This window comes from Loxodonta africana, chromosome 3, assembly GCF_030014295.1.
Source record: "Loxodonta africana isolate mLoxAfr1 chromosome 3, mLoxAfr1.hap2, whole genome shotgun sequence".
Lineage (NCBI taxonomy): Eukaryota > Metazoa > Chordata > Mammalia > Proboscidea > Elephantidae > Loxodonta > Loxodonta africana.
Window position 1 is genome coordinate 187,072,902 of NC_087344.1, and position 10,440 is coordinate 187,083,341.

Below are 10,440 nucleotides of genomic sequence, written 5' to 3' on the forward strand. Positions count from 1 at the left end.
TTATACCTATAACTCCCTATATCTGCAAGACCAGGAAAACTTATCAACATGGGAATCAAGGAAAATCACAGGTCCTATGTTTGTTTCAAGGAGTCCTGGTGACACAATGGTTAAGTGCTCGGGTGCTAACTAAAATGTTGGAGCTTTGGACCTACCCAGTGGCTCTGTGAGAGAAGGAACTGGCCATCTGTTCCTGTAAAGATTACAGCAGTTCTGCTCTGTCGTATAGGGTTGCTACGAATCAGAATTAACTCAACAGCACTGAACAACACGTTTTACTGTATATGTGGGGTTCATGGAGGCCAGACTCTGGAAGTTCAGTGGCTGAGCGGCTCTATGTGATGGCTCTTGGGCTTGCTGAGGAGGTTCTTGGCCTCGTTACCCTTACCTGGGCAGCTTCCTGCCTGCACCTGATGTCAGTTGCCCATGCTGCACCATCTTGACTGGAAAGCCCTACTAAAAGTGCAGTGCACCCGTGGGGTACCTGGGGCTAAGCTCTGTACAGCTGGGGACTCAGAGGGAGCTCAGCCTGTCCCTGCTCTCAAGGAGTCTACAGCCAGCAGGCAGGCTCTGACAAAACATAACAAGCAACTGTAGTAAAGGGTGGAGTGTGGGATGTGCCAAAACGGAGACGTAGATAAAGCAAAGTTGGAATTTAGAGATTTAAGAGAGCATATTCAGTTGGGGAAATCACAGAAGGTTCATGGAGGAGGTGCCATTTGAAATGGGCCTTGAATAATGTGGTAGGATGGCAGGTGGTTGGGGTGTGTAAGGCCTGCTGTGTCATAGGAAACCTCGAGTCTTCTCCCTCCACCCTCATTGACTTTCTCATCTAGGCCCATGTCTTTAAAGACCTTCTATGGGCTGATGACTCCTAAACTTATATCTCCATCCCTGATCTTTTCCCTAAGTCCTAGACTTATGTAGCATGTCTACTTGAATACCTAGTAAATATCTCAAACTCAACATGTCTAAAACAGAATGTTTGATGTCTCCTGTGAAAATCAAATCAATTCCCATTTCTCTGACACCAAATGTGTCAATCAGTCCAAATCAATTTGTTATTAACTCTGTTCCACTTTTGTTCTAACGCTGGCTGCCCATGCAGCACTTCTTCCTCTGACCCTAAATACTTGGAGCTGGGTCAGACCTCACAAGTTAAAGGGCTCACTCCTCCAGATGCCAAGTCTGCCCAAGACCTCACACACCAGCTGCAAGCTTGTGGTCTGCATGACCTGCTGGTTACAAATTTGGGATTTTCCCACTATCCCCTCAGGATACCAGCTGTCAGTTCAGGGGTTCCCAGGGCTCTGCTCACTTCTGACCTGCTGGCTTCTACTACTCCCTTAAAGAAATTAAAAAAACAAAACAAAAAAACCAAACTCATTGCTACCCAGTCGATTCTGACTCATAGTGACTGTATAGGACAGGGTAGAACTGCCCCATAGGGTTTCTGACGAGTGGCTGGTGGATTTGAACTATTGACCTTTTGGTTAGCAGCCAAGCTCTTAACCTTTGTGCTACCAGGGCTCCACTACTCCCTTGGATTTGGTAATTCTCTAGAATGACTCAGAGAACACAGGAAAATGCTGAGCTTATGATTACAGTTTTATTGTAGCAAAAAGGATACAAATGAAGAGGTCTGGGACAGTTCCCAGTGTGGAGCTTCCATGTCCCAAAAAGGGATGTGCTACCGTTCCACGTACTACCCTCTCACATGCATTGATGTCTTTCCTCAACCAGGAAGCCCATGGAGCTTCTGTGACCATGGCCTTTATTGGGGCCTCTTTACCCAGTCATGATTGATTGATCATGCCTCACAGGGTAGCTCTTTCTGGCCTGGCCAGCCCTTACCCAAGGGTCATCTCATTGACATAATCTGTTAGGTAGATGTGGTCTGGAGGCCTATCAGATACTTCAATCACTGGGGAGATTCCAAGGTTCTAGAGGTTATCTCTCAGGAACAAGGACAAAGACCAAATTCATCAGGTAGTTAAATTCTTTGCCCCTCACCTCCCTGCCTCTCCATTGCAAGTCTGTCCTTCTCCATCTTCCCCCTCATAGTAACTGGCCCCACATTTGCTGGGTTGCTAAGGCCTCTGGTATCAGCAGGCTTCCTCTCCTACCCCTCATCCCATACCCTGTCCTCATCCCATACCCAGTCCATCATTTGCACCTTGAGACATGTCCAGCAGTGACCACTTCTCAGTACCTCCACTGCCAACACCCTGGTCCAGCCACTGTTGTCTCATCCGGTAGGACTTCTCCAGGAGGCGCCAACTAGTCTGCTAGCTTCCAGACTTAACTTCCAACTGGCTGTTTTCCAAACAACAGCCAGAGTAGCTCTTAAAACACAAAGCCAAGCTCTCACTTGTTCAACACTGCCTCCCTCAGAGTAAAAGCCCAAAATCCTAACAAAGCCCCCAAGCCTCTATGGGATCAAGCTTCCCTATCTTTTGACCTTCCTTCTCCCTTTCACTCACTGTGCTCCAGCCACACTGCCCTCCTTGTTCTTCCACACATGCTCTGTCTCAGGGCATTTGCACTTGCTGTTTTCTCTGCCTAGACACACACCCTTCCCCAACCTCTACTTGGCCAGCCCCGAACCATCTGGATCTCTGCTCAAAAGTCCTCTTTTCAGGGAGGTCTTCCCTTACCACCCATCTAAGACAGCTTCCCCCCCATCGCTCTCTCCCCTTCCCGTGCTTAATTTTCATCATTGCACCTTGTCGCTGCTGACATCATGTTAAATGCTTATTGTTTGTCTGTCTCCTTGACTAGAAGGTAAGATCCAGGAACTTTACTGTTCCCCAAGGGTTAGAATAAAGGTTGGCACATGATATAGGTACTTAATAAACAGTTGCTGAATGAATGAAGGAACAAATATAAAAGGTGATGAACTATAAGTAAATTACCAAGCCAAACATTCTGCTTCCATTGCATGTCTGTCTCTGCCAAGATACATGGGGCACATCTGGAGAGACCTGTCTTTGCAGTGAGTGCTCGTTTGTCAGCCAGGACTCATTGCGATGCTTGCATACCCATTAACAGTGGGTACCTTTGGGACAGAAGAGCCTGAATCCCGAGTCCATGTGACTGCAAGTATTTGCATTCCCAGCAAAAGGAGAGGATGATGGTTTTGCTTAGATGTACTCTCTGTCCAGCCCAGAGTTTCTCTCTAGCAACAGTAGGGAGGGTCTTCCGGTCAGAGGACATGGCTTCTTGTGAAGCTGGTTTGTTCTTTAATTCATTCAACAAAATATTTTGGAGAGGCTGCTTTGTGCTGTGTGAGCAGCTGGGAGTACAACAGTGAAAAACGCACCAGTGGTTCCCGTGTGCAGGAAGTACAGTCTGGAGGTAGAGCTGGAGAAGTAACCAGGAGGGGCTCTTACCCAGCTGGAGGTGGGGTCACTTCTCAAAGGCATCTCCTCATTTGAGACTCGAAGGCTGAGTAGGGACTGGACAGCAAAGGGGTGCAGCAAAGGTGGGAAAAGCATTCTAGGCAGATGGAACACGTGTGGAGAGGCCTAGAAGAAAGAGAGAGCAGCATGTTGGAGAACTAAATGAAGCTTATATGAATGGAAGTTGAGTACCAGGTGGGGAAGCACGCAAAAGATGACACCCCAGTAGAGCAGACTGGTTCCGAATACTTGGGGATCTTATTTAAAGCACCTGAGCCTCCCAGACATAGCTCTTGGTGAAGCTGCCATCAGCGAGGCCCCTGTAGTCTTCTGACTCTTGCACCCCTTCTGTGCCTTTGAGGGCAGGCTGAGCACCACCAGAAAAGCCATTTTGAAAGTGAGTGGGAGTCTGTGGCTGGCTGCAGGAGCTGAAAAGCTCTGTGCTTGAGGTGTATTTCTTGTCAAGTGGTAAATCTTAGGGTCTGTCAGATTATGCTGAGGGTGGCTCTACTAGAGTTGGCTTGGCCAGAAAATGGGCCAGCTTTTCAAGTGGGCTTTTGTTTAGCAGAACTGTTTCCTTCTTGGGGGGTGAGGTTCCTTTGAGGTCTCTGGCAAGCACCAGCTGAGTGGTTTTCTCTTCCTTTTTTTTTTTTCTTTTCTGTAGTGCAAGATTCTTCTTCAGTACCATTGCCCACATTCCTGGTGGCTGGAGGAAGCCTGGCCTTCGGAACGCTTCTCTGCATTGGCATTGTGATGAGGTGAGATGGATCCTCGGGGGATGGCTCTGTGGTATTCTCACATTTCTCATCTAGCTTTCCTTTGCTCATTCAGTCATCAGACATTTACAGAGCATTCATCATTCATTTATTCATTCAACAAACGCATACACACAGCACTTACTATGTGCCAAGCCTTGTCTTAGGTGCTGCAGGAATCAACGGTGGGTGGGATAGATAGAGCCCCTGGCATCATGGTTGTATAAAGAAGACAGACACTGAGAGGTAATGACTGGTGTGATGAGAGTCACAAAAAGAACAGCCCATGGCAAGGAGCACTGACCTGGCGGTATAGGGGGAATAGGAGTTGGTCTCATGGAGTAGGGAAAGAAGAAGTCTCCGGAAGAGAAGTCCAGTGTATAATAGAGTTTAGAGTCTATGCGTATGTATATGAGGTACAGTACAGGAGGAGGAGTGGGGAGAAATGGGACTGGTGAGGTAGGTTGGAACTAGGCCATGAAAGGCCTTGGAAAAGAAGTAGAACGATTTTAGACCTTCTCTTGATGGTAATGGTTGTCCGTTGGAGAGTTCTTAGAAAAACCTGATTAGGTTTGCAATATTAAAAGATCACTCTGCACGCAGTTTGGAGACTGAATGATAGAGGTAAAAATGGATGTTGGTAGCCCAGTCTAGACGAGAGATAATGGTAGCCTGTGCTAGGATGGGGCAATGGGGTTGGAGAGCCCTGAATGGCTTCAGGATATATTTTAGATATAGAATTGACAAGATTTGATGGCAGATTAGATGGGGAAGAAGAAAGAGAGGTCAGAGTCAAGGATGACCCTCAAGTTTGGGCTTCAGTAACTAGGCAGACAGTGATGTCATTCCCTAAGATTGGAAACACTGGAGGAAGAACAAATCTGAGTGAGAGACGGTGCTCCCGCTGTGCAATTTTGTGAGTCTGAGGTGATTGTGAGAACACCCAAGGGAACGTATTTGGTAGATAATTCAGATCATCTTCAGCATGTGATGGGAATGGATAGGATGAGGAGGGCAGAGGGCCTATGACAGAACCCTAAAATACAGTGTGAGACACCCCACAACAGAGGGAAGTACCCAGTTAAATCCAAGGGGACTGGCCAGACCCCTTGGAATATTCTATGTCTCAATACATGCAGACGTAAAGGGGCACCTTTAAATTCCCTATCCTAGTGCTCTTCTTCCTGCCGTGGTTAGGAAACACCCTTCCAGGCTGAGTTAGTCCCTGGTAGCTATAGAACCGTGTCCATTTCCTCCCAATCTCGCGCTCTCCATTCTGTCATTAGTTTTGTTATTCATTCCTAAATTTGCAGAAAGTCAGCTGACCGTACCCCTAATGATTGGGCAATCCAGAAAACTCCCGGTGTGCGGGACTTGGCTACGGGAACTTGCAATTTTGCGTATGTCGAAGCCCAAATCAGGCTGAGCCTTTTGGACAGTTGCGAGTTATGATGATAATAGCAAGTGAAGAGAAAACTGTACTTCTTCCTTCTTTCCTTCCTCTTCCCTTGAGTGTAACTTTCAAGGGACTCCAGCTGTTGATTATGGGAAGTAACCTTTGAGGATGTTTGGGAAGGAGAGTAAGACCTTGGCAGAGAGCTTCCCATGTTTTAGTTCATGGATCCTTACAGTGGCCCTAAGCTAGCTCAACCACCAGGGGTGATCTGGGTTGGAAGATTAGCAAGATGACAACTGAAACTGTGTTCAGGGTGACTTCCACTTTGCTTTTTCAATGAAGTAGTAAACAAGCTGCCCAAAGAGTGTGCAGAAGATAAGGATCCTAAAGAATGGAGGTAGCTCCTCGGAGGAGCTAAGGGCCCACTTTGGACCAGAGATGGCCCACATCATCATTGAAGAGTCTACTTATTGCCTTCTGAGGGATTCTTTGCCTCCCCATTGGCACACACTTCTGTGTTCTATTTCTGTTTCAACATCATTACAGCTTCAACAGGCCTTGCTCATCACCCACCATAGAGCCCGTAGAGGTGCTGTCATGATTCCATTTTACAAATGAGAAACCAAAGCTGAAAGCTGTGGAGTGATTATAGTTAGTAAGGATCAGGACCAAGATTCAGATCTAAAGCTCATGCTCTTTGGGTAGGGCCTTAGGGGCTATCTAGTCAACTTCTTTAATTTTATTTAAGTTTTGAAAATTTAATTTAATTTTAAACATGAGAAACCATTCCCTGGAGGTAAAATGACAGGCTCAGGGACATGTAGCTTCTGAATAGCAGACCCAGGTCTAGAACATATGCCCTGAGAATCCCAGCCTGCTATTGGCCAAGAGACAGGCCCAGCTTCTCTGACTCTATTGGTTCTATCACACCACCATTGGCACTGAACAAGCAGTGCCATCTTGTTGTGCTATTAACCACTAATAAAGAAGCATTAATTTAAATGTACCATTGCAAATGGTTTGCCATTTTCGTGAGTGCACATCACAGGCAACGGTGCACATCACAGACCTAGTTCGCTAATGCGCTAATGGTGCTTGGACACTGGCTGGTTGCTAAACAACCAGAGTCCCTGGAGGCACAGACAGGGCAGGTGAGAATATATCAGTAACTTATTTTCTAGCCTGCTGAGTTTTTGTTTTCTCCCATCTAAGGAACTATTAGGCAAATTTATTTGGAACAAGGCCAGTTATTTCAAGTGATGAAAACCCTGCCATTCCCAGAGTCCTTCGTGTCAAAGAAATCTAGAGATACTGTGGGAGTCTAGGGGTGCAGAAATGGCCAAACCACGATAGCTGTCAGGATGACCACATTTACAACCAGCCGAATGTGAGAGGCAGGTTGAATTCATCTTGCCAGTCCATAATACTGCATAATACTTTTAGCACACTTATTTTGTGTCTCAACCAAAGCATAGCGTTTTCCTAAATTTTTTCCAACAAAAACACACGCATATATGTAAAAAACCAAACCCATTTTTGTCAAGACTATAGACTCCTAGCAACCCTATAGGACAGAGTAGAACTCTGCCCTATAGGGTTTCCAAGGAATGGCTGGTGGATTTCAACTGCCAACCTTTTGGTTAGCAGCCAAGCTCTTAACCACTGAGCCAGGGAGCCCTGGTGGCACCAGCGGTTAAGCGTTGGGCTGCTAACCAAAAGGTTGGCAGTTCAATTCCACCAGCTGCTCCTTGGAAACCCTATAAGCACTAATTTAAATGTGCCATTGAAAAAAGTTTGCCATCTTCGTAAGTGAAATGTTAGAACCTCCAGGGACCAATTCTCCCCACCCTATTCCCTGTCCCTCACCAGCTCTCTAATTTTACTCCGGCAGGCACTGGGAGAGTAGTATTGTTGTAGCACAGAATTACTTTTCTGCATGTTGGTCTAGAATGGACTTACACAATTAGGTGAGGGCTTCCTATGCCTCTGATTTGAAAATCATTTTGTATTGGACATTGTGTCTCATTCCAGAATTTTACAATCACGGATTCTCCCATCTTCTGTACGGTCAGGGGGGGTTTGTGGTGTCCAGGGCCACGGAAATGGCTGGGTTCAGTGGGAAACTTCTGTGGTCTTGATGGTGGTGGGAGGGATGGAGGGGCACTTCTCACAGGGCCTTGGTTTCTACATCATTTTTTTTTTTGAAGTGTGAGGGTTATTATGAGTTTTTTAAAAAAATTGTTTTGGTTGCAGAACCTTTTTTTAAACAAAACTTTATGAAGCCTAAATATGTGAAAAGGTGGAGGCTGAGGTGCAAATGAATTCTGATAGCTCAGCTGCTTTTTTCTGCCTCATTCACCGTACCCTGTCCAGCCCCCAGGCCCTGCTCAGACCCTCCACCCAGGGCAAGGCAGTGCCAGGTGTGGGAACTCCCATGCCAGCTGGCCTCAGAGGTCCCTTTGAGCCTAATGATTTTTAGAAAGAGTCTTTATTTTCTCCTCAAAATATTTAAAAGGAAGAAAAATTCACCCTTCTCAGTTACCCAATAGTTTCTTGAGAAAAACTGAAGACAGAGACTGCTTTCAATATATTGATTAAATGAGGTCAATGAGATGTTTTAAAAATTATAAGTTTTTTATGGTTATTATAGTCAAGTTGCTAAATACTGACAAAATAGAAAGGAGGGAAAAAAATCATATAATATCCAAAGATAAACAAAACAAAAAAAAAACTGAACCCGTTGCTGTCGGTTCCGACTCATAGCGACCCTATAGGACAGAGTAGAACTGCCCCATAGAGTTTCTAAGGAGCACCTGGTGGATTTGAAACTGCCAACCTTTTGGTTAGCAGCCATAGCACTTAACCACTATGCCACCAGGGTTTCCATCCAAAGATGGCCACTGTTAAGTTTTAAAATTTGCATGCGATTTAAGTATAACAAACATACAGCAACGTGCACATGTCATAAATGTACAGCTTGTGAATTTTCATAAAGGAATATACTCATGCAGTCAACACCTCCCACATCAAAAACACTGAACATTTTTTAAAATACTTTTTTTTTTAATTGTGGTAAATAGACAGGTAACAAAACATTTGCCATCTCAGCAATCTTCACATGTACAGTTCAAAAACCAAACCAAACCCAAACCTGTTGCCATCAAGTCGATTCCAACTCATAGCGATCCTATAGGACAGAGTAGAACTGCCCCATAGGGTTTCCAAGGAGCAGCTGGTGGATTCGAACTGCTAACCTTTTGGCTAACAGCTGAGCTCTTAACCACTGTGCCACCAGGGCTCCATGTACAGTTCAGTGACATTAAATATGTTGATCTTGTTCAACCATCACCATTAATGGAATTAACCATTAACTAGTTTTTTCATCACCCTTAACAGAGGCTCAGTATCCCCCATGAAGAACACAACATTTTGGTAAATTACCTCCAAGACGTTTTCCTCCACGTAGTTTCTGGTTTGTTTTTATATAGCTGTGATTATCCTGTATCTAGAACTCTGAATCCTGCCTTTTACATTTATTTAACATTATAGCAGAAGCCTCTCCCCTCCCCGCCGTATAGATTCTCTGTAGACCTCACTTTCATTAGCTGCAGCCTGCTCCATTAGGCAGATGTACCCAAGCTCATTTCACCAACCTGCTATTATCTAGTATTTGGGTTATTTTGCTTTTATAAAAAACACTGTAACGAACATCTTTGTGCCTGAAGCTATATCCATAGCTCTCCTATTTCCTTTGGGTGTATTCCCAGCAGTGGAATTCCTGGGTCAGAGGGTCTCTGCATATTTTGAAATTCATGGAGTATAATAACTTTTTCCTTGGCCCTCTCTGGGGGAGGAGAATTCCGCTCAAGGACCCAGCATAGCTCCAGTAAGCACTCCTACTGGGTTCTCTTCCTGTGTAGTATCCTCACAGTGAAGCCCTAAATAACATTCTGCAAATTGTTTATTCCATTTGGATACCAGGCTAAGGGCCAATGACAGATTCGGAGCCAACTATCAATTATTTACCATAACAAGGACAGGAATAGCCCGCCGACATAAAAAGGAAAATCCCCAAACCTTGTTTTTGACATTGGTTTCCCCTCCTTTCCCACAGCCCTTCCCAGGGTGGCTGACATTTGATGGTTTTGAAGGCGACCACCTTGCTCCCAACTTCAGGTTAATAGGCAAAAAACTGGCCTCACAATGGGAAATAGAAGGAAAGGGATGAGACTTGGGGCCCTGACTGCCCCAGCACAGTTGAAGGGCCCCTTCAGGAAGAAGACCTGACTGTACCTTTGGAGATGGTATCACCATCTCATCTTTCTCTGGGCTGTCAAGTGACTTTATGCAGTTGCTGAGCCCTGGCTTTGGGCCCGGAGTGGAGCACTGTGAAAGAGGCAGTGATCAGAGAGATGTCTATCTCCTTCCTGTTTAACATTGACTTTCCTGTCAGATGACTCATTTGTGCCCAAATGGAGCCCACGGCAGAGTCTGTGAGAGCTCACCCACATGGTAGTAGTGGGTCCAGAGGTGCAGGGAGAATTGGGGAGGGTGGAGATACTGGAAGCAAAAGGCGCAGGAGGGCTGTTGAGCGAGCAGTGCAGCCCTTTCTCCGGTGTTAAATTGTTGTTGTTCTTAGGTGCCATCGAGTTGGTACAGCACTGTATACAACTGAACGAAACACTGTCAGGTCCTGCGCTGCCACTATTCTGTTAAGTGGTGATCGCAAATTACCTGCCTGCTGCCAGCCTTAATTTGACTGAGGCCCATTTTCCTTCCTCACTAAAAGATTACTCTCTGTTTTTTAAGTTAATCGATGTGGGGCTTGTGTTAGTTTTCTAAAGCAGCCATGACAAAGTACTGTACACTGGGTGCCTTAAAACGACAG

General features: G+C 45.6%; 1 protein-coding gene across 2 annotated transcripts in view; it reads left to right on the plus strand.

The window, feature by feature from the left end:
• IL6R (interleukin 6 receptor) overlaps nucleotides 1-10,440 on the plus strand; it is a 60,674-nt gene that overhangs the window by 45,262 nt on the left and 4,972 nt on the right. For both annotated transcript variants that reach the window (XM_064282646.1, XM_023554017.2), the window contains one exon: nucleotides 4,066-4,159. In XM_064282646.1, coding sequence (XP_064138716.1) covers nucleotides 4,066-4,159 — 94 coding nt within the window. The remainder of the gene's footprint in view (nucleotides 1-4,065; nucleotides 4,160-10,440) is intronic.